This window comes from Aulostomus chinensis, chromosome 9 (genome assembly GCF_037954235.1).
Source record: "Aulostomus chinensis isolate RoL2024-O1b breed Wild chromosome 9, RoL_Achi_v1.0, whole genome shotgun sequence".
NCBI lineage: Eukaryota > Metazoa > Chordata > Actinopteri > Syngnathiformes > Aulostomidae > Aulostomus > Aulostomus chinensis.
In genome coordinates, this window is record NC_141328.1 from 961100 (window position 1) to 985927 (window position 24828).

General features: G+C 48.4%; 1 protein-coding gene across 2 annotated transcripts; it reads left to right on the forward strand.

Moving 5' to 3' along the window:
• Positions 1-129: 129 nt before the first annotated feature.
• grm6a (glutamate receptor, metabotropic 6a) lies at positions 130-22657 on the forward strand. 2 transcript variants are annotated; one of them, XM_086212934.1, is made up of 16 exons: positions 130-289; positions 1775-2392; positions 4998-5214; positions 6390-6525; positions 6599-6753; positions 7113-7253; positions 7325-7525; positions 8975-9114; positions 9212-9334; positions 9423-9585; positions 10612-10847; positions 10932-11093; positions 11195-11344; positions 19477-19617; positions 19687-19788; positions 21671-22657. In XM_086212934.1, exons 2-15 carry the CDS (start codon positions 1814-1816, stop codon positions 19771-19773), a joined length of 2631 nt encoding a protein of 876 aa, XP_086069060.1. In that variant the 5' UTR covers positions 130-289; positions 1775-1813; the 3' UTR covers positions 19774-19788; positions 21671-22657. The 2 variants fall into 2 exon arrangements, with proteins under 2 accessions (XP_086069060.1, XP_086069059.1); XM_086212933.1 differs by having other exon boundaries at positions 136-289; positions 9423-9687.
• Positions 22658-24828: the final 2171 nt, after the last annotated feature.

Sequence of the window (24828 nt, forward strand, 5' to 3'; positions counted from 1 at the left end):
AACGTTTCTGACGTCATGAAGGACGGATCCAACCTGAACAGGTGACGTGTTCTCCCCCTCCAACACCGCTGGAGGGCGCTGCGAGCCGCCCCGTCACCTGGTCAGAGGTGCTGGCGGAGACGATGCTCTGCTCGGAGCTCAACCAGCGAGCCGGCGACCATGAGAGAGGCTCAGTTGGCGGCAGAGACGCAGGCGGACCGGTCTTCCTCCTCCACAGGACCGGAGTCTCGGCAACTTTCTCCCCGGCAGCAGAGCGGACCTGCAGCCGGGCGGGGGTGCGATTCCTCCGGTAAGTTTCCCTCTCATGTCCCGAGAGCTGAAACCTTTTTAGGCGGTTAATGAAGCAGGTCCGCGATCTTAGGATCCGGAGAGATTTAATTGACCCGGCAGATGTGTGTCAGCAGCTGAAGGCTTTCACCAGGTCTTCTCCCACAGGAGGATGGACTTCAATGAGAATCAGCCTGCGGTTGTGTTCCTGACTAATTTCACTCAACTTTAAAAGCTAATTGTGTCCAGTCAGTTATTTTTGTCTGCAGCTCCTGTACAAGAATAATGGAACAAGTGGAGTTAATATTTCATGAAAAAGCTGCGTTACCAACAAACAAGTCTCTTCCTCATGAAAACCGCCGCTTGGTGCTTCTCATTTTAAGTGTTGGAACAGAAATGAGAGTTAAATTTGTGGTCAGATTAATTTATTCATGTTTAAGCCTCCAGCTGAGGGTTCAGGGAGGAACAAATGATGGACAGAACTGATCAATTCAACTGTGATGCTGAAGCTTATGGAAAATACATGACCTGCAGCCGCTGGCAGAGAAGCTGCTGGAGAACCACCATGAACATGTTGGGTGTTCAAAACCACCGCTCTTCATCCTGATCAGCCGCCTCCACAAAATCACAAGCTGAATGAATAAAACAAGGAATGGAAAGTCATGGTGTCAATTATTAAAGATATTTAGGCGTGAGCTGCTGTAGTTTTACATATGAATAACTCATACCTGTGGTGGGGGAGACCAGGGACAGTTGTACCACCCTCAGTTCCTCCCATCAGAAATCAGTTGCAGTGGTGACATGGCTGAAAATAGGAGCCTTGAAACAACAGAATGCGTGAGAGTGGAAGTGAATCATCCTGCAGCATCCCGCTGATGTCACTGACTCAAAGTTCTTCTTTTTTCTAAGTCAGAAAGTGGAGGACAAGCGCAGTGAGCTATGCTAGCAGGGACAATAGTGTGTGTTGCCATTCTGGGCATCTGTGGTTGAGCAGTTAGAATCGGTGTTCGGCACCCAGAACCACTGGGCAGCGAGAGGTGTTGAGGACCGTCACCAGCGTGCACGTCGCCACAGTGCCTACACGTGGGAAGTTATCATAGTCGCTGGCTGTGGCAGCTCATGTTAGCATGCACACAGGGCTGACATGGTTATGTAAACTGCCACAGGGACATCCGGGCTAGCGGCTACTGGCGCCTGCAGTAGCTAAACATAGCCAGCACCCCCAAGACAGAGTTCCTCTTGAAGGTGGTCGCGAGGCATGCTAGCAGTTAGCAGCGAGTGCAGCGGCTACTTACACTTCACCTGGACAAAGTCTTCAAATGAACGTAAAAGGTGGGATTGTTCTTTGTTCTGGAGGAGCAGCACAAACAGTTTCAATTCATGATGTAAATCTTGGTGAATATGACATCAGACTTGTAGTCATCAGCGTGCCAGGGATCAGACTCTTCTGTAACACGAGTGTTTGGGTGATGACCTATTGATCAATTGACTAACTGATTGGTTTCAGACTGCAGGATGAAGATAATCTACTGAACGGCAGGTCAGAATGACATCACCAGGCACCGCCCCCCCATCCCTCCTCCTCCATCATCATTATCCTCCTGACCCGTGGCTCTGGATTACAACCAGGCAGTCATTCCTGTGGCTCCGCCTTCTGTTGTTCCTCTGGTTGGCGATTGGAGGACCGGTGTCCCAGGTGAACGCGTCCCACCAGCACTTCCACCCCCACTCCATAAAGATCACGGGTGACATCACACTCGGGGGCCTGTTCCCCATTCACTCCCGCGGACCTCACGGTCTGCCCTGTGGCGAGCTGAAGAAGGAGAAGGGTATCCACCGCATGGAGGCCATGTTGTACGCCCTGGACCAGATCAACAGCGACCCCGAGCTGCTGCCCAACATCACGCTGGGCGCTCGCATCCTGGACACGTGCTCTCGAGACACCTACGCCCTGGAGCAGTCCCTCACCTTCGTCCAGGCGCTGATCCAGAAGGACACGTCAGACATCCGCTGCTCCAACGGAGAGCCGCCGATCATCCGCAAACCTGAGCGGGTGGTGGGTGTGATCGGCGCCTCGGCCAGCTCCGTGTCCATCATGGTGGCCAACATCCTCCGACTCTTTGAGGTAAAACAGCGATGAGCTGTAAGATCTCCTTTATTACTATCCACCTACAAATCAAACACCTGGGATGAATATTTGTCATCATACCAGATAAACGCCAGTCCAACCACACATCTGAAGTCAACCAATCAGAAACAACTGGCTACTTCCTGTTAGCGCTCTGCTAACTTGAATGTGAACAAGTGATTTAGTTATGCAACTTGTCCAGATTCTCCAAATGTTCTGAGAGCAAATGGATCAAATTCTGATTCTAAACCACTCAAAGCAGATAATCCACCTTTCAGAACCTGGCGTGAATGTGATGTTTGGGAAGAATGGGTGAGCGTATTTAGTGGCACGCTGGCGAGCAGCTGGGTGAGAAGAGGCGGGGCATGAATAATGCTCGGTTCTATAGAAGTGCTGGATAAGAAGAACTTCATGATAAATGGGCTGTTTATTGATGCTCTTTCACCCCCAACCTCCCACAGTTCTTCTCTCCATCTTTGCTGCAGCCTGTTAACACCATTAGTCAATGATGCCTGGACTTGTTAATTAGCTGTTAACTAGTGCCTGATGAAGTCTTAACTAACTGTTCAAAGCTTAGCGTGCTGTAATGAGTTACCAAGGAATCAAAACAACACGCTGAGCGGCCATTTGAGGGCCCATCAACACAACAGCGTCTTGTCACTCGTGACAGATGTCGGGACGTTCACGCTAAGAATCAAACGTGGTCATAACTCCAGCAGATGGCGTCGAGTGTGTTTTGTGTGTGGAGCTGCACGCCGGCGAAAGACTTGTCACCTGTGTTCTGTTTCTGAGTCGATTGGCCAAATTTGGATGGTTTGTCTCATCACCTGTGGACGAGAGAACGCTAACATTCAGCTAGTTAGCATCAAGGATGCTACGGCGACGCAGGACAGCTGTCAAGAGATGGAGGAGCAAGCGTGAGAGGAAGAACAGGAGAGAACCACAGATGAAGGGACGGACAGTCTGGACGCTGGATTAATGTGTTAAGCAGTTTGTGTCTGCATGGCTGCTGCTCTCTAATGAAAGCTTTTAATGACTGTGTGTGTGTGTGTGTGTGTGTGTGTGTTTGTGTGTCTTAAGTTTAAGCTATATTGCGGACCATTTGTCTCCATCTTCTGGTAGTGACAGGTATTACAAACAACTGCTGTTGTTCTTATGTCATCGGCTCCGCCGACTTCGACAGTTCAGTTTTCCGTAGCTGATGGCGGGGGAACTCCCTTCGAATGGGTTCTGATACGTTCTTGATGATTGAACAAAGGTGGAGGAACCGTGGATTAGATGTTGTAATTAATCTGATGATGTCATGGTGTTCACTTATTGCTGGATTTTGGAGTTCCGGTTCCTTAGAGACTCGTGTGACTCCATGCTTCCTGGCAGGAAATCGCAGCTTTTTGGGATCAGTTCAGGAACTCTGCGCTGTGTGTTCTGTCTGCTTCCTGGAGAACTTCTTATCATTCCTGCTCGTGTTTTCAGTGGTGTTTGTCTGCCAGTTGGGTCCTGGTTGATATTTCACCAAACTTGGGAGAGGGGCGGAGCTTGGACACAGAGGAACACATGACCTGTAGGGTTAGATGCGTCACATCGCCACCTGTCCTCCTCCCAGACCAGGTGTCACACATGCTGAGTGGATCAAGCGTACCTGTCAGTTTCCCTGGAGGAGGCAGACAGCGGACACACGACAGTCATCACCCCCCCCCACACACACACACACACACACCGTGGGGGTGTGAGGCTCCGCCCATCGCTGCTCGACTAGGCCTTGGGTTCTCTGAGTAAGTTTTCAAGTCCTCAATATTCAGTTCTTCAGGTACTTTGACATCATAGTGAAGGTGGAGGTGGCTCTCCAAGATGGCGGCACCTTGCTGGTCACGCAGGTTTCCAGTTGAGAACAGCGTTGCTGCTTGGTGCCGTGGGAGGTGTGAAGCCTCCGGGAGCAGGTGTGGTGATGTCAGCCCCCTGCTTCCCAAACCTGAACCTGCTCTACTGACGCGCCTCTCTGCCAGTGATGATGGCGCTCATAACCAAGTCTGCTTTTAGGAGCCTGTTAATGTGGAGTCCTTTATTAATCTGCACACACACACACTCACTCACACACACACACTCACGGTGTTGTGGGTTAATGTGATTGTTATTCACTTGATTCAAGCTCTGACACACTTTCACCGCGGCGGTTACACAACGTTAATCCTCTTGCCGTGTTCCGCCGGCGCTCCTCTGCTGCTGTTGGCAGCACCAGTGGTCCCAGTTTGACCAGTCGGCTGAGGGGGGCTGTGACCCCTAGCTGACACAAACTCAACAGGGTTGTTAGTGAAGGAATGGTGTTGTTTGGTAACCATGGCAACATGTCGGCAGGTGAGTGGCACCTTCCTGGTCCATCAGGAAGTAAATCAGTGAGTTCTTTAGGAGGTCCTCCCTGTGTGCGTGTGTGTGTGTGTGGGGGGGGGGGGTCTTTTTTGAGGAAAATAATTAGGAAACGAGGAGATCCAGATCTGCTTCCAGGGATCATTGATGTCTACAGTTCTCTACTGTCGGTAGACCTCAACCGCCTCCTGACACACACTGATTATTGATCACGGATTATTGATTATTGTTGCCCCCTCAGATCCCTCAGGTCAGCTACGCGTCCACGGCCCCGGAGCTCAGTGACAATAACCGCTACGACTTCTTCTCTCGGGTGGTCCCCCCGGACTCGTACCAGGCTCAGGCCATGCTGGACATCGTCAAGGCTCTGGGCTGGAACTACGTGTCCACGCTGGCCTCGGAGGGCAACTACGGAGAGAGCGGCGTGGAGGCCTTCATGCAGATCTCCAGGGAGGCTGGTAGTGTCACTTCCTGTTTTTCTGTACTTTTTTCTATTGAACTGTCAGTAACAATGTGGAAGGTTTTCTCCCACTGTGAACACGTTGTGATGAATAAATGCATTTGACTGCAAACTACTGAGAGAGTTCTGACAAAGAGGTCAGGAAGAGGTCAGGTAGAGGTCAGGTAGAGGTCAGGAAGAGGTCAGGTAGAGGTCAGGAAGAGGTCAGGAAGCGGTCAGGTAGTGGTCAGGTAGAGGTCAGGAAGAGGTCAGGAAGAGGTCAGGTAGAGGTCAGGTAGTGGTCAGGAAGAGGTCAGGTAGAGGTCAGGAAGAGGTCAGGAAGAGGTCAGGTAGAGGTCAGGAAGCGGTCAGGTAGTGGTCAGGTAGAGGTCAGGAAGAGGTCAGGTAGAGGTCAGGAAGAGGTCAGGTAGAGGTCAGGTAGTGGTCAGGTAGTGGTCAGGAAGAGGTCAGGTAGTGATCAGGTAGAGGTCAGGTAGAGGTCAGGTAGTGGTCAGGTAGAGGTCAGGTAGTGGTCAGGAAGAGGTCAGGTAGAGGTCAGGAAGAGGTCAGGTAGTGGTCAGGTAGAAGTCAGGTAGAGGTCAGGTAGTGGTCAGGTAGAGGTCAGGTAGTGGTCAGGAAGAGGTCAGGTAGAGGTCAGGAAGAGGTCAGGTAGTGGTCAGGAAGAGGTCAGGTAGTGGTCAGGAAGAGGTCAGGTAGAGGTCAGGTAGTGGTCAGGTAGTGGTAAGGAAGAGGTCAGGTAGAGGTCAGGAAGAGGTCAGGTAGTGGTCAGGTAGAGGTCAGGAAGAGGTCATGAAGAGGTCAGGTAGTGGTCAGGAAGAGGTCAGGAAGAGGTCAGGTAGAGGTCAGGAAGAGGTCAGGTAGAGGTCAGGTAGTGGTCAGGTAGAGGTCAGGTAGAGGTCAGGTAGTGGTCAGGAAGAGGTCAGGTAGAGGTCAGGTAGTGGTCAGGTAGAGGTCAGGTAGAGGTCGGGTAGAGGTCAGGTAGAGGTCAGGTAGAGGTCGGGTAGAACACGGACTATCATTGCATGCTGACGGTGTCTAGTCTGTGTTTTTTGTGTTCTGATATCACGAACACTGATGGCCCGGCGTCTCTGGACATGTCAGAGTTCCACTGCTGCTCAGGTATCTTAAGCATCTCTAACATGAAGCGTTGAAGTCAAGGTGTCCATCTCTCAGGTGGCGTTTGCATCGCTCAGTCAGTGAAGATTCCTCGTGAGCCAACAGCCGGAGAGTTCGATAAGATCATCAAACGCCTGATGGAGACGAGCAACGCCAGAGGAGTCATCATCTTCGCCAACGAAGACGACATCAAGTAAGAGTCACATAATAACCCTAATCGTGTCTATTTATCACTATAGGTCACATGACTCCCCTCTCTCTGGTAGGCGGGTCCTGGAGGCAGCAAAGCGGGCCAACCTGACAGGTCACTTCCTTTTTGTGGGATCAGACAGCTGGGGAGCAAAGAGTTCACCGATCATGGAGCTGGAGGACGTTGCCGAGGGGGCCGTCACCATCCTGCCCAAACGAGCCTCAATAGACGGTAATGACAGGGGTGTGTGTGCGTGTGTGTGTGTGTGTGTGCGTGCGTGCGTGTGCGCGCGTTGATTCTGTGCATGTACTTGTATCTGCTACATCCTCACAACTTTCAAGGACTGTTTCAGGGTTATGACTGACATTCGTCACCACCATGGGTTATGGGCTACGCTAACAGGTCTGGGTGACTAGGTTGGTACCTGGGAGCTCTGGGTCCCAGACCAGGGTGCAGTGGCTGCCCCTACCCCCACTACAAGGGTCAGGGCTTGGTTTGAGGGTGGGGATTAGTTGTGAGGGTTAGGGGCTAGGAAATAGCTCACACAGATGTAAATATAAGGGTGTGTGTGTGTGTGTGTGTGTGTCCAGGCTTCGACCAGTACTTTGTGTCTCGGTCTCTTGAGAACAACCGCAGGAACATCTGGTTCGCTGAGTTCTGGGAGGATGACTTCAGGTGTAAACTGACCCGGCCGGGAATCAAACTAGACCCTGATAAGAAGAAATGCACAGGTGAGCGCACATCTGAAGGGGCAGGGCCGGCGTGCTTAGTGTCTCGTCACTTGACTCATGTTTCCACCCAGGTGAGGAGAGGATTGGCCGGGACTCGTCGTACGAGCAGGAGGGGAAGGTCCAGTTTGTGATCGATGCGGTCTACGCAGTGGCGTACGCGCTTCACAATATGCACCAGAACCTGTGTCCTGGCAGCTCCGGCGTCTGCAGCAACATGGACCCGGTGGAGGGACGCTTGCTGCTCGACTACATCCGAGCTGTCAACTTTAACGGTGAGACTCGGTCATCTTCACGTAGCACATGATGCTTTCAGCGGTGTCCCTTATCACGACATTCATGCACCCTGTCCAAACTTGCAAATTATGTTCATGTGCGGGGTTCCAGTGGTTGACCTTCGTCAGGCAAGCGGTTTTTGTGAATGGAAAAGTAGCCAATCCCAGAGCCTGAGGGCCCAGCAGGTTCTGGAGATATTCTGAAGGTTGGCAGGAATCTGACTTCCTGCGTGGAAATATAACAGAAGTCCGTGAATGTGATTTGAGGTCTCAGAGTCGCTGCAGTGTCAAACAGGCCTGTAGGAGAACTCGCAGCAGAGGTCGGCGCCACCGCCAGGTCCAGCCGGCTCTTTATGATTCTGATTTTTTCTGCAGGTTTTTCTTGACTCAGAGATGCTGAACGACAATCAGTTAATGCACTTGGCGTGTGTTTGAACCACTGCTCTCTTCACCATCTTAGTGAGGACATGGAGAAACAGTCATTGTTGTCATAAACATCAGAATACGACGCATCACCTCATCAGTCGGACCAATCAGCAACAACAGTACTGACCCCAGTCACACGGGGGTACGAGTTGAAAACCACCTAGAATTGCTTGTGTGTGAATAATTCAAGTGAGCAGCTGCTGAAAGGCTCAGGTGAAAGTCTTCCTGCTCACCTGTTTACTTTAACTTTAGAGGAAACACTCAAGTGTCTTTGGAGCTGATGGACGACCTCTGACCTGCTCCTGTGGTCTCGCGTCTGCTGTGTCTGTTGATCCGTGTCCTGTCACGTTCTCCAACATGGCGAGGACGTTATGAAACATGGCTGGTGTTCTGTCTTGGTCTCTTCAGACATTAAACCAGTTTGCCTACAGAACACCAAGAGGAACAGGAGTGTCAGGTGTTTGTTGACAGTTCCCCTCACAGAGATCCAGAACCAAATCTATAAGAGTCGTGGTGGGGGTGGAGCCTATCCCAGCTGACATTGGGTGAGAGGCGGGGTTCACCCTGGACGGGTCACCAGTCCATCTCAGGGCCATCAGGAGCAGTTAGGGGTTTAGAGTCTTGCTCAAGGACACTTGGACGTGGTCATTACTGGAAATGTGAACGTTATTCTGTGACTGAATTTTAACTCAAGCATCAAATGCTAACCGTTAGCTGTAAACATTTGTCTAAGATGGCGGAGCTGCTTTTGTATGTAGAAGGACCTGAAGCAAACCTGGCAGCTCAGCTAACACCCAAATGTGTCTCAATGTAGGTCAAGTTTGACTTTCACCCTCTCGGCAAACAAAGTTTACTTTTATTTTCATGGGATCCAGAGACTTCCTGTTTGAAATGAGCTGTGATGTTTTGGAACTTCCAGTCATGCTGAGGCTGACCTCTGCAACGGTTCCTTTGACATTTTCATCCTCATCAAGGACTGTAAACTTAACTTAGGTAGTCTCATCTGTCTGTCTGCGTCCACAGGAAGTGCAGGAACCAGTGTTTTGTTTAATGAGAATGGAGATGCTCCTGGGCGCTACGACATCTTCCAGTTCCAGATGACCAATCACAGCCATCCTGGCTACCATGTCATCGGCCAGTGGACCAATAACCTGCGACTCAATGTAAGATGCTGATTGGGCCCAACGTGCCATGTAAAACCTGAGCTGCTCTGACATTAACAGCTGTCTGTTTCTCTGCCTCCACCTGTCTGTCTCTCAGTTGGAGGAGATGCAGTGGTCTGGAGGAGACAAATCAGTCCCAGACTCCATCTGTAGTTTCCCCTGTAAACCAGGAGAGAGGAAGAAGATGGTGAAAGGCGTCCCCTGCTGCTGGCACTGTGAGGTGAGTGACCTTTCTGTCCATCGACCTATCATCAATCTGTCTCTCTGACCCATCATTCTGATCTGTCTGTCTCTCTGCCTGTCTGCAGCTCTGTGATGGGTATCTTTACCAGCTGGATGAATTTACCTGTGAGGCGTGTCCATCAGACATGCGTCCTGCTCCAAACAGAACCGCCTGTCGTCCAACTCCAATCATCAAACTGGAGTGGAACTCCCCCTGGTCCCTAGTCCCCGCCTCTCTTGCTATGCTTGGTATCCTGGCAACCAGCTTTGTAGTGATCACCTTCATCCGTTTTAACGACACACCAATTGTTAGAGCATCAGGCCGTGAGCTCAGCTATGTCTTATTGACAGGTAAACATTTCTACTGACGTTTGTACTGGCAGGTAAACATTTCTACTGATGTTTGTACTGGCAGGTAAACATTTCTACTGACCTTTGTACTGGCAGGTAAACATTTCTACTGACCTTTGTACTGGCAGGTAAACATTTCTACTGACCTTTGTACTGGCAGGTAAACATTTCTACTGACCTTTGTACTGGCAGGTAAACATTTCTACTGACCTTTGTACTGGCAGGTTAACATTTCTACTGACCTTTGTACTGGCAGGTAAACATTTCTACTGACCTTTGTACTGGCAGGTAAACATTTCTACTGACCTTTGTACTGGCAGGTAAACATTTCTACTGACCTTTGTACTGGCAGGTTAACATTTCTACTGACCTTTGTACTGGCAGGTAAACATTTCTACTGACGTTTGTACTGGCAGGTAAACATTTCCACTGACCTTTGTACTGGCAGGTAAACATTTCCACTGACCTTTGTACTGGCAGGTAAACATTTCTACTGACGTTTGTACTGGCAGGTAAACATTTCCACTGACCTTTGTACTGGCAGGTTAACATTTCTACTGACCTTTGTACTGGCAGGTTAACATTTCTAGTGACCTTTGTACTGGCAGGTAAACATTTCCACTGACCTTTGTACTGGCAGGTTAACATTTCTAGTGACCTTTGTACTGGCAGGTTAACATTTCTAGTGACCTTTGCACTGGCAGGTTAACATTTCTACTGACCTTTGTGCTGAACTGTTATCATGTCTGTGTAGTGACACTGTAGCTGGCAGATAAACACCATTGCTGCATCTAGATTTCTTTGAATGGAAAAATCACTTTGACATGACACGACCTGAGTGCTTCCATCGCGGGAGGTAAAAGCTGATATGTTAGCGTTGTCATCTGCAGTAAGATGATGTCATTTACCTTCATCCTTTCTCAGGTATCTTTCTGATCTACTTGATCACCTTCCTGATGATCGCTGAGCCTGGAGTGGTGGTTTGTGCATTTCGGCGGCTGCTGCTGGGCCTCGGTATGGCCATCACTTACTCTGCCATGTTAACGAAAACCAACCGAATCTACCGCATCTTTGAACAGGGAAAGAGGTCCGTGACTCCGCCCAAATTTATCAGCCCGACCTCCCAGCTGGCCATCACCTTCATCCTCATCTCTGTCCAGGTGAGAACACAGGAATGGAACCACTTCCTGGTATGATTTTATCAGAGCATCATCATGTGGTTCATGTGTGTGTTTGTGTATTAGATCCTTGGTGTGTTTGTGTGGTTCGCTGTCATTCCACCTCACACCATTATTGACTACGAGGAGCTCCGCCCCCCAAATCCTGACTTGGCCAGAGGGATTCTGAAGTGCGACATGTCTGACCTGTCAATCATCTGCTGCCTCAGCTACAGTATTGTACTCATGGTAATGTGTCAACCACTTACTGATTTGGTATCAATCGAAGTTGTGACATTGCCAGCACAGATGCCATGAGTTGCAAGGTAACACATTGTTTGTGTTCCTAGGTAACATGTACAGTGTATGCAGTAAAAAGCCGCGGCGTCCCAGAGACGTTTAACGAAGCAAAGCCAATCGGCTTCACCATGTACACCACCTGCATCATCTGGCTTGCCTTCGTACCAATCTTCTTTGGTACCGCCCAGTCAACCGAGAAGGTAAAACCTGAGCCCAAAACCAGAGCATGAAGCTACGCCTCCTTCCAGGCTTTGTCCCCCTGCTGGTGGAACTCCTTCCCTGCAGGTGAAACGATGTAGTCGAAGACTCCAAAGTAGTTGACAGAGGGGGCGGAGCAACATCCAGGACAAAAGAATGAATGGCGATGTACAATTGAAGAGAAAACCAGGGAAAAGGCAAAAAAGTAGATAGAAAAAAGTCCACAAACTTTTCACTCCTACAAACAGAAAAAAAGCCCATGACCACGTGATCACATGATCCCATGATGATAAGTTAACAATGGTGGGTTGTGTTACTTAGTAACATGGAACATCACAGTATTATCTACCATGAAAAGTACCTCATTAAAGTACTTCTTTGTTACTATATTGATCACGATCAGCTATCGTAGCCCCTTTAACAGTCATGTTGCTATGGAGATGCAGGACTTTTAGTGACCTAGCAGTTAAAATGTGTCAGGAACAAAAAAACACCTGGAGTTCAGAGGGTTAAACCCAAAGATTAAAATTTCATTCTAAACTTGACTCTGTAAACACTTTTAGCTGCGTGACAGCTGGGTGGCTGCTGAGGACGATCATGTGATGTGACAGAAAGCTCCGGAATGGCGACTAGATGAATCTTCAGGTTCACAGAGACGCAACGGCGGCTGGCGAGTTCACCAGACGATCGTACGGAACCTTCATGAGAGTTTTGGTCCCTCAAGTCTGATGTGACACAAATTCCAAGTAAACGTTTTTTGGTTCAGGCTGAGTTCAGGGAGGGACGAGTCCTTAATGGATCTGAGAGAACAAGAGCAGAATTAGAAACAAAGTGGAGTCATTTCCAGGCAGAGGGGAGCAGCTGGATTATACAGATTATAATCCAACACGGGACATAATTATAGAGACATAGCTGTGTTAAAAAGTTGCCAAGAGATAAAAGGAAGCAATAAAAGCCACAAATAACGAGCAGGAAATGCTCGCGTCAGCGCAGAGCAGATCTGAGAGATTTATCTGAGAGCTGAAAGCATCGAGGACACAAAGAAGAAGAAAGCAGCTTTCAGATTCAGCAGAACGAGGCAGAGCTGCGACTCCTCTTTCAGGTTGAATCCAGCAGATTTACATCCCAGTGCTTCCTGGGAATTCTTGCCAAGATCTGCTTCTGGATCCCAGGAAAAACACCTGCAGAAGCCCAGGATTAGCCGAGCGTGTTTGTGACCTGAGACATTGGTTCTCTGCTGCTCTGCTGTCATCTCATTTCATGGTTTAGAACCTGACGCTGTTGAGTCAAATCACACTGATGCAAACGCCGCTGTAGCCAGCCAACCGCCTCCTGATGCCTCCTTTCATTCAGGTCACAGCTGCTCACGTTGAGAAAAAACAAGAAATTACCTGGAGTTTAGCATCGTGGTGATTGCACATGCTCCGTGATGTCTTTGTATCCATGTTTTTACGCAAGACCACCAGCGGTAACATCAGATGTTTGCTTGCAGAGCTAATGACCTTCCTCCTGCTACCATGTTTGATGGGAGAACCTCAGCCAGAAGCCCTGAAAGAAACAACAACAGAGCAGCACAGGAACAAATGTGATGGTAGTAGAACGTTGGTTCCCTCGCATCCAAGTCAGGGACCTGAAACCAGGTGTGTGGTTCCCAGCAGCTGGAGATACTAGCAGGTTCAGTTCCACATCAGATCCACCATTAAACACCACACCGGTGGATGGTGGAGGTTCAGTTCTACATCAGATCCTCCAGTAAACACCAGACTGGTGGATGGTGGAGGTTCAGTTCTACATCAGATCCACCAGTAAACACCAGACCTGTGGATGGTGGAGGTTCAGTTCTACATCAGATCCACCAGTAAACACCAGTCCGGTGGATGTTGGAGGTTCAGTTCTACATCAGATCCACCAGTAAACACCAGACCTGTGGATGGTGGAGGTTCAGTTCTACATCAGATCCACCAGTAAACACCAGTCCGGTGGATGTTGGAGGTTCAGTTCTACATCAGATCCACCAGTAAACACCAGACCTGTGGATGGTGGAGGTTCAGTTCTACATCAGATCCACCAGTAAACACCAGACTGGTGGATGGTGGAGGTTCAGTTCTACATCAGATCCACCAGTAAACACCAGACCTGTGGATGTTGGAGGTTCAGTTCTACATCAGATCCACCAGTAAACACCAGACTGGTGGATGTTGGAGGTTCAGTTCTACATCAGATCCACCAGTAAACACCAGACCTGTGGATGGTGGAGGTTCAGTTCTACATCAGATCCACCAGTAAACACCAGACTGGTGGATGTTGGAGTGGTGGAGTCTTAAAAACCTGGTTTGCTAACAAGAGTCTAGAGGAGCCTACAGAGGTCATGGAGGTCATTAAAGGTCATCAGGGGAAACACAAGAAGCCTGAAATGTACTGATGGTGACCTTGAAGTCACGTGACCCTGGTGTCGCTCCTTCCTAGGCTGATGTTAGCTTAGCACTGCTAACGTAGCATCCAGGCTTCCAGCATCATCAGAGGGTTCATTAGTGAAGATGATCTTGATGAACTGAACCTGGAAGATCATCAACTTTTGTTCACCAGAGCTGATTTACTGGTTCAATCACCACAATCACATGGAGCGATCCTATTGGCTGCTGGGGGAGGAACCAGGAGATGACCACTTCCTGATGGTGGAGGAACCAGGAGATGACCACTTCCTGTTGGTGGAGGAACCAGGGGATGATAGACAGACTTTATTAATCCCTTTTGGATGTTCCGCCAGGGAAATTGCACTCTCCTAAACATTCATTCACAGCACTGTTACCATAGAATAGACATAAATGAAACCTTAGCGAAAAATAGCAAGAGAAAACAAAGACTATATATATGCATATATATATGCATATATATATATATATATATGCATATATATATGCATATATATATATATGCATATATATATGCATATATATATGCATATATATATATATGCATATATATATGCATATATATATGCATATATATATGCATATATATATATGCATATATATATGTATATATATGCATATATATATATATGCATATATATATATATATGCATATATATGCATATATATATGCATATATATACATATATATATGCATATATATATATATGCATATATATATGCATATATATATATGCATATATATATGCATATATATATATATGCATATATATGCATATATATATATGCATATATATATGCATATATATGTATATGCATATATATATGCATATATATATATGCATATATATATGCATATATATATATGCATATATATATATGCATATATATATGCATATATATATATGCATATATATATATGCATATATATATATGCATATATATATATGCATATATATATATGCATATATATATGCATATATATATGCATATATATGCATATATATGCATATATATATGCATATATATATGCATATATATATATGCATATATATATATGCATATATATGCATATACATATATATGCATATATATATGCATATATATATATGCATATATATATATGCATATATATATGCATATATATATATATATGCATATATATATGCATATATATATGCATATACATATATATGCATATATATATGCATATATATATATATATATGCATATAAACATGTGCGTGTGCCTGTGTGTACCTGGATGATTATGTATATATGCATAGTTACAGGAATAATAATATTAATTGATCTTAATTGTTATTATAACAATAGTAACGATGATGATATAATATGATATAATATAAAAAAATATATAACAATAGTTATAATAATAATAATAATAGCAGCAGTCGTAACAATAATTATCCATCCATCGTCATCTTCCGCTTATTCCTACACATTAAGTGTCGCGGGGGGTGGAGCCTATCCCAGCGTCAACGGCCGAGAGGCGGGGTTCACCCTGGACAGGTCACCAGTCCATCACAGGGCCAACATACAGAGACGAACAACCATTCACACTCACATTCACACCTACGGTCAATTTAGAGTCTGGATTAACCTGGTCCCTCTTGATGTCTTTGGACTGTGGAGGAAGCTGGAGTACCAGAGAGAACCCAGCAGGAACAGGGAGAACATGGAGACTCACACAGAAAGATCCCATACCTGAGCTGGGACTCGAACCCAGAACCTTCTTGCTGTGAGGACACAGTGAGGACCACTGCACCACCATGCAGCCACAATAATAATAATAATAATAATAATAATAAAAAACAGTCTCTTGTACTGCACATGAGTGTCCGGTTGTTATCGGGGCAGGTTATTGGTGCTCAGCCCTCTCCTACAGTCCTTCTGTTTGCCCCCCCCCCTCCAGTGAGGAGTTTAACAGTTTGATGGCTCGGGAAGGACTTCTTCAGTCTGTTGCTCCTGCACTTGGGGAGGAGCAGCCTCTGGCTGAACAGGCTTCTCTGGCTGGTGGTGACAGTGTGCAGAGGGTGGCTGACATTGTCCAGGATGTCCAGCAGTTTGTCCAGAGTTCTTCTCTCTGCTACTGTTGCCAGAGGGTCCAGCTTCATCCCAACCACTGAGCTGGCCCGCCTGATCAGCTTCTCCAGCCTGGAGAGGTCTGCCTTCGTCACACTCCCCCCCCCCCCCCCAGCACACCACAGCGTAGGACAGGACGCTGAAGACCACAGACTGATAGAACATCCACAGGAGCCTCCTGCAGATGTTGAAGGCTCTCAGCCTCCTCAGGAAGTCCATCCTGCTCTGAGCCTTCTTGTACAGCTGCCTCGTGTTGCTCGTCCAGTCCTGCCTGTTGTCCTGCCACAGCCCAAGATATTTATAGGTCTGTACGACCTCAACCTCCTCCGTTCCTATCAGAACTGGTCTAGGTCTGGGTCTGTCCCTCCCAAAGTCAATGACCAGCTCCTTAGTTTTGGAGGTGTTGAGGTGCAGGCTGTTGTTGTGGCACCAGGCAACAAAGTTCCTCACCAGGCACCTGTACTCCTCCTCTTCACTGTCCCTGATACACCCCACGATGGCTGTGTCATCTGCGAACTTCTGGATGTGACACAGTTCAGAGTTATAGCAGAAGTCCGCGGTGTACAGGGTGAAGAGGATAGGGGACAGTCCAGTCCCCTGCGGAGCACCGATGCTGCTGACCACAGTGTCAGACGTGATGTCCTTTAGCCTGACGAACTGTGGCCTGTCGGTGAGGTCACTGGAGATCAAAGCAATCAGGCCAGGGTCCACTCACATTTGTAGGAGCTTGTCCTGTAGTGCAGGGGGCTGGATCGGATTAAAGGCACTTGAGAAATCCAGGAAGAGGATCCTCAATGAGCCTTTCCCCTTGTCCAGATGCGAGTGGGCTTGGTGTAGCAGGTAGAGGATGGCGTCCTCCACACCGACCTTCCCCCGGTAGGCAAACTGTAGAGGGTCCTCAGCATGCTGCACCTGAGGCCTGAGGGGGTTGAGGAAGAGCCGCTCCAGAGTCTTCATCAGGTGTGAAGTTAGTGCCATCGGTCAGAAGTCGTTCAGCTCGCTGGGCCGGTTCTTTTTAGGGACTGGAACGATGCATGACGTCTTCCATAGGGTGGGCACTTTCCCGAGCTGCAGACTCAGGTTGAAGACCCGTTGTAGCGGCTCCCCAAGTTCAGCAGCACAGGTCTGGAGGAGCCAGGGACACACTCTGTCTAGTCCTGCTGCCTTTTGGGGCCGAAGCTTCCTCAGTTCAATGAAGAAGACGTCCGTGGTGCATTGTGGGCCATAGGTTACTCCGTTGCCTACTTGGCAATTCGGACGCAGCATTGGAGACAACCACTTCCTGTTGCTGGAGGAACCAGGAGATGACCACTTCCTGTTGGTGGAGGAACCAGGAGATGACCACTTCCTGTTGATGGAGGAACCAGGGGATGACCACTCCCTGCTGCTGGAGGAACCAGGGGATGACCACTTCCTGTTGGTGGAGTAACCAGGAGATGACCACTTCCTGTTGGTAGAGGAACCAGGACATGACCACTTCCTGCTGGTGGAGAAACCAGTGCTGCGTCCGAATTGCCAAGTAGCAACCTACGTCCTGCTGCTACGTCCTACCGCTACAGCCTCCTGCTACAACCTAAACACGGCGGCACCATTCAGACACCCTAGAAGCACGACCTCTGCTGGCAGAGCACAGATACTGCAAATAGATAGACAGCACCAACGAAAGCCCCACCTGCTGGCCTGACTGTGGTACTGCACTCCACTCTGAACGCACCTTTCACTCATTCTCTATTATTAAGCACATTAACGCACCTTTAAAGGTGTGTTCACACGCGTCGCGTTTGGTGTGAACACACCTGTAGTCATCAACAATGGACTCAATTTTATTCAGCGCTTTTCTACCTCAGCAGCACTCAAAGCTCTTTACAGTGTCGTCTCATTCACCCGTTCACTCACACACTGATGGTGGAGCTGCCATGCAAGGCGCCAACCTACTCATCAGGAGCAATTATGGGTTCAGTATCTTGCTCAAGGACACTTCAACATGGTCACCGGTGTCGAGGATCGAACCAACGACCCTTTGGTTGCTCGACGGACACTCTAACCCTGAGCCACGCCGCCCGTCTATGACTATAAATGTTGGTGTTGCATAAGAATGGGAGACTGTAGGTGGCGGGTCCACAAGTTTTAAGGTGACGAAGAAGACGTCTGCGGTGCATTGTGGGTCATGGGTTGCTCCGTTGCCTACTTGGCAATTCGGACGCAGCATTGGAGACAACCACTTCCTGTTGGTGGAGTAACCAGGAGACAACCACTTCCTGTTGGTGGAGTAACCAGGAGATGACCACTTCCTGTTGGTGGAGTAACCAGGAGACAACCACTTCCTGTTGGTGGAGTAACCAGGAGATGACCACTTCCTGCAGGACTAAAAACATTCCTCAACCCTTACATTCTAACTTCCTGTTGGGCTACAAACGCACCTCCTCCCTGGGTTACATTGTATGGTGGCTAGTTACCAAGAATAGAAGGTACTTTGGCCTCATGTGTGGGTTCTCGCTCTACGTTCCTGCTGAATTCTACAGTGTTTTGATTCTTTGGCTCCAACTGGAAGTCCTGGTGGAGGAGTGAGTCATTGGTGGAAAGTCATGATTGAAATGAGACGTCATGTGAGAGTAAATGCTTCCAGCCTGGTCCTGTCGTGTCCTCCTGCGTCCCAGAGATAACATTCAGTCCTTGTCTGTCTTCACGTCTCCTCTTCAGCTGAAGAGCAAATGAAAGAAGCTGCTTTCTTTTTCTGTTCTATCAGAGAGCAACTGAACAAACAGAGGTGTGTGTGTGTGTGTGTGTTTGTGAGAGAGAGAGAGAGAGAGAGAATTATTACAGAACCACGAGGATGTAGGAGGTCTCTATTGTCTAATGGCTTAACACACACATTTTAATCTCTGTTACAAAGAAACACATTCAGACTCTGTGTGTGTGTGTGTGTGTGTGTGTGTGAGAGAGAGAGAGAGAGAGTGAATTTGTGTAGTCTGGTGAAGCATGGCTGAGTGAAGCATCGGTTCTAGAACACCAGGTTCAGGACGGAACTGAGACCTCCAACAGAACTAAATGAATCTGTCGTCATCAAACATTCATGAACTATTAGAAATGTACGGCTCATAAATGTTGGCGTTTCTTGAGAAATTAAATTAATACACTCATGTAAATGTATTTGAATACATCTGGATTCCCACAAAAGCCCCGCAACGTAGTTGTGGTGGGAGCGCCTGATGGGAGCGGCCATGTTTGAATGCCTCCAGTGAGCAGCAGCTCGCGTGCGTCCAGCGTCGGGCCCCCCTGCTACGAGAGCTTGAGCACACTGACCCTGTCATTGTGACGTTCTCTGTTCTCTTCTGAAGGTCTGCTGTAAAGTTTAGGTCAAATAAAATATATTCATGTGACAAAACCAAATTTGACCAGATGAGAAAGGAAGCTTGCTCTTTCGTCTTGTTCTGATTGATTTGGCTGAATTGGACTTGAACTCAGAGTTCCGGCCCGGCTCGATGCCAATCTGGTCCTGCAGGGCAGATTTGGAGTTCTGGCTGGTTCTAGATGTCCTTCAGGTGGAGGTGTGGCCTACATGGACTACCCGACTGTGTCCTTGTCTCGTTTTCTCCACAGATGTTCATCCAGACCGCCACTCTGACCGTGTCCATGTCCCTCAGTGCATTTGTGTCTCTCGGGATGCTTTACCTGCCCAAAGTTTACGTCATCATCTTGCACCCTGAGCAGAATGTCCAGAAGAGGAAGAGGAGCTTCAAGGTGGCAGCACTGCTTCAGTCTTGAATGTCGTGATGTTGTGGCGTGTCACTGACGCTCGCTGTCCTGCAGGCGGTCGTCCAGGCGGCTCGTCTGTCTCAGAAATCCTCTGAGAAACAGAACGGCGAGACGAAGATCGAGCCTGACAGATCTCAGTAGCGCCGCGAACAGCAGGTAGGACCACACGCCTGATGTTGGTCACCTGACTCGTAACAGCAGCGCCTGTGCCGCTGACGAGGAAACGTTTGTGTGATTTCGATTTGCTGTTGTGTTTTTGTTCGTCAAAACCCAGTGGTTAATGTCTGATATAGAAATCAATCAAAGGACAAAAACTGCGTGTAAACATAGTATCACCCTTATGTGGTCGTGTGTTCTTACCTCACGCCATCGCGTCAACGTAGGTTTTTTCTGCAATGAAGAAATGAGGCTGCAACTGATTCATGGGCTTTTCTGAATGTTGGAAATTCAGAAAAAAATCCATCCATCCCTCCTTCCCTCCACCCATCCCTCCATCCCTCCCTCTTCTCCTGTTGAGGGTGGTGGGGGTGGAGCCTATCCCAGCAGCCTTCCCCCTGGACAGGTCACCAGTCCATGGCAGGGCCAACACATAGAGACAGACAACCATTGGCTCTCCCAGCCACGCCTACGGTCAATTTAGAGTCTGGATTAACCTGGTCCCTCTTGATGTCTTTGGACTGTGGAGGAAGCTGGAGTACCAGAGAGAACCCAGCAGGAACAGGGAGAACATGGAGACTCACCCAGAAAGACCCCGTGCTGCAGCCGGGGCTCCACCCACAACCTTCTTGATGGGGGCCACAGGGAGGACCCCTGCACCACCCACAACCTTCTTGCTGGGGGCCACAGTGAGGACCACTGCACCACCGGGCCGCCTTCAGAAAAAAATACTTTTTCAAATTCATAACATTCATAGTTTGTACAACATTAAAATCAATCTTTTAAAAAAAACCAACATTGCACATTGTTGCTATGACAACAAATTAAACTCACAGTGACAAAATGAACCAGAGACAGTCAGTCCCTCTGAGGACAGGCTCAGGGCCAGGGACTACATCTCCCTGCATGCTTTGCAGAATGTGTTAAAGGGGTGGAGTAACCGTCTAAACCTGAGTCCACGTGCCTGTATCGTGTCTACTGTGCTGAAATGTTCTCTCTTTAGATACTTCACTGAATGATTGACAGCTAGGGGGCGGTTCATGTCCTTATATGGTCAGGAGGCAGGTCTTGCATGTTGGCTTTCAGGATGAAGATGATTCCTGACATCTGGATGCTGCTGCAGATATTTCTGGAGGAGTTGCTGAATATTTCAGTTGCTTGTTAAAGATTCAGGCAGCAGCCAAGAGTTTGGCTCTGCAGCAGCGTCGCCACAGGCCGCCGGTTCGAGTTCCTGTCGACGCAGGGTGTCACAGAGGTCGCAAGTTTGCTGTAATGGTCTTCTCCGTCCTCGCTGATACCGTGCTGCCTTGCTCTGCAGGGAGTCGAACCATCGGGCGCATCAGCAGGGAGAGTAAACCCGAGACGGAGGTTTGATTTCCAATATCCTGTTGGATGGCGTTTCAGACAGGAAGCTGCCGATGATGGAGGATGTGTGTCTGCAGCTGTGTGTTAAATGACCCGTCTCAGATATCAACCATGAATAATTCATGTGACGATTCTCTGAACTCAACATGTGGGACATGTCAAAAGACACGTTTCCATGGAGACGACAGATCCAGTTTTATCTTTCAGTTTGAGCTGACGAAGCTCCGAAGTTCTCCAGCAGGCGTCGGAATCCCGCCGTCAAGGTGTGAGGTCATGTGTCGGTTGTAGTGACGAACAGAAGAATCTATTCAGTCAGAATCTGATGGTTCGTAAACTTGCTGTTATTGGCTGCTGGATAGGAAGGATGATGATGATGACATCCACCGTGAAGAGTGGGAGGAGTTAAAGGGACAATCTGCCCATGATGACATCACACCGACCGTGGAGACTTCGCCTTTAAATGTTTACTGATGTGTGAACGGCTCGTCACTCACTGTGGTTTATTCTCTTGCCTCAGGTTGACGCTGACCAATCCCTGCACAGCATCTGATGACATCATCACCATGAAGACTGCATGGTTCACTGTAACACTAACTCAACCCAACACACACACAATACATCCCAAAAAATAAACTTTTCTCTGGACTTTTATTTTGAAAATCTGGCAGGTTGTTATTTCCCTCTAGTGAGAAACAGGTATTACAGGAATGTTGACATGACAACAGGTGTTTTGGGACGCTTCCATGTGTCTGGCATGTCTGTTGGAACCTCGACATTCATAAACCTCACTGCTGTTCAGGTTGGCATAGAAACGACGTTCCTGCACTTGATGCTTCAGGGTGGTTGTTAGCTGGATCAGCTAGCTAGCACATTGATGCTAACCATGCGGCTACATCAGCTGATGGGAATAAATTGATCTGATTTGATGAATTGATGTTTCTTTGCAGCTGAGAAGCTCCAGTTGTGACCAGCGACAGGATTTCCTGTTTTACTTTCACACTGAAGACATTCAGTTGAACGAAACACAGACTTGAGTTTTATTTTGAAACCCAACCAGCTGAAGTAGGCCGTGCGCACCTGCTGGAAGCATTTAAACCTCTGAAGCATCAAATCGAGCCTGTAGCCTCCCAGCAGGGGACAGGAAGTGCGGTCTTTTCTCAATAAAAGAAAAATCCTGTCGCCCTGTTTTCAAGGGTTTGATTGATTTCTTATCACCAATACCTGAACCGTCGATTGGCGCTGATGTGTTTGTGCTCGAGTGACCAAACATCCTGGTTCCGTGTCCTGTCCTGGCCGTCCTGGGTTTTTCTCTCCATCCGCCAACAGGAGGCAAACATTAGGTGTTGAGATGCGCAGCCATCGTTGAGGGAACTTCCAGGATGGTGTCAGTGATCAAAATATGGCCGCCCTAGTTTGTGGAGACAAGTGTCTCATCCATCGTTCATCCAATCAGGGTGCGTCCTTCTGTCCTTGTTTTCTCTTCTTGTGTTTCATTAAAGACCGACTGGTGAAAATGTCGCTTCAGGTTTCATTCATTATATTTCATGACATGAAGAACCTGCATCACATGACGCGTGACATCAGCAGGATGACACCTGAAACAAATGAGTCTGTGATCTGATAATCGATCGGATGCTCCTGATTGACACCTGATCAATAGATCTGCACCACTGATGGAGGGACGAGGGCGCAGCGCCACGACGCTGGTGGAACCAGGGACAAAAGCTACTAGAAGCTGAAACAATCAAATAATTCATTAAAACCAGACACACACACACACACACACACACACACACACACAGGGATCACTAAGAAGCAGAGTTGCAGTTTCTTTCTCACCGGGACATTTATGGCTCATTGCTGCCCCCTGGTGGTGGCGCTGCGGAGGCTCCAGGGTGAGACTAAAACCATCCATCCGTCAGGTGGGACGAGCGGAGCGCTGAGACCACGAGGGTTATCAACAGCAACCCAAGGCTGGAATGTCTAATCATGTTTATAGAAAAATGCTAATTAGGTAATCAGAAATAAGGAACGCCAGGAGGAAATAAAGCGACGCCATGGCAACGCAGGTAGAAATGCAGAGGGTATTTTTGTTCCTCTCCCGAGTTTTCGTCAGTATCACAGATATAAAAAGTCACTGGTGCAGTACCAGATTCCTGTCTCTGACCAGATCTCTGACCAGATTCCTGTCTCTGACCAGATCTCTGACCAGATTCCTGTCTCTGACCAGATCTCTGACCAGATTCCTGTCTCTGACCAGATTCCTGTCTCTGACCAGATCTCTGACCAGATTCCTGTCTCTGACCAGATCTCTGACCAGATTCCTGTCTCTGACCAGATTCCTGTCTCTGACCAGATCTCTGACCAGATTCCTGTCTCTGACCAGATCTCTGACCAGATTCCTGTCTCTGACCAGATTCCTGTCTCTGACCAGATCTCTGACCAGATTCCTGTCTCTGACCAGATTCCTGTCTCTGACCAGATCTCTGACCAGATTCCTGTCTCTGACCAGATCTCTGACCAGATTCCTGTCTCTGACCAGATCTCTGACCAGATTCCTGTCTCTGACCAGTTGGATAAAAAGTGATTTATTCCCTCCAGAATGAACCTGCGGCTCCTGACTGATGTCCTCGGAGGGCTCAGGTGGATCTGGAGGCCATTTTCGGGAATGAAGCTCTCGTTGATGGAAGGCTGAGTTTGATGGGCAGCTTTCTAAGATCCAATCAGGTTCCAGGAGGAACCCCCCCCCCCCCCCCTTATCCATTTGGGTTGGTTTGACTCGTCCTAAATGATCGTCACCAAATAACTTTAATAGCAGCGCTGACACATTCCAGGTCAGTGGCTTTGGGACCTCCGTCCTCCCTCCTTTAACTCAACTTCCTCCTCTGTTTTCCGGTTCCGGACGTTCCTGAAGTCACCTGGTTCGTATGTTTGATCGCTTCTTCAGGCAGAGAAAAGGCTGGGACCAGGAATCTGGAGAGACTTTCCATTTTTGTCAGGACGGCTGGAGCAGGAACAGAGAAGTCCTTTGAGACCAGAGGTTTCAGAGCGGTTTGCATCTGTCCAGCTGGTTCCAGATGTTGAGCTCCGTTAAAGCGGCGTCCTCCTGGTCAACACGGGCACCTGAGTGTCTCACGGCTGGTTTCACTGGACATCACGAGCTGTCAGCACAGAGTCACGGGGCGCTAATGAACCACATTTTTAAGGTTCAGCTTTAAGCCTTGGAAGAACAATCGATTGTGTCGATAACTTCAGGGATCTGGTCGCTCTTTCAAGAAAACTGCTGTCAGCAGCCGGTTGGCGAGTCACCACTCTGACTGACACTTCCAGGGCTGCGCTCAAGTGAAGGGACATGAGGCGTCCCTGTTTCACGCCTTCACCTCCTGGGCGCGTCCCACATGACGGTGCTGTTTGAGTGTCTGTAAACACGTTTAACCACGTCAGTGACGTCAACACCGCATTCAAACAGTTCCAGGCTACCAAACATAAATGTGTGTTCCACTGAATCGATGCTTTAAGGAAGAAGCAACAAATCAAACTCTGCATCGATCGCTCTCAGGTAAGTCGAGGGCCCAGCATTGTCATCAACAAGCCGCCTTTTATCAACCGACGGTGGGTCTGACGTCACTGACTGAAACGTGATGAACGTAGTCGTGAAAACGCCGTACAGCGCCT

Coding starts and splice junctions, on each gene's coding strand:
- grm6a (XM_086212933.1), top strand. CDS start 1,814: ATGACATCACCAGGCACCGCCCCCCCATCCCTCCTCCTCCATCATCAT. Junction 6,526..6,598: donor GCCAACGAAGACGACATCAA/GTAAGAGTCACA, acceptor TCTCTCTGGTAG/GCGGGTCCTGGAGGCAGCAA. Junction 6,754..7,112: donor CAAACGAGCCTCAATAGACG/GTAATGACAGGG, acceptor GTGTGTGTCCAG/GCTTCGACCAGTACTTTGTG.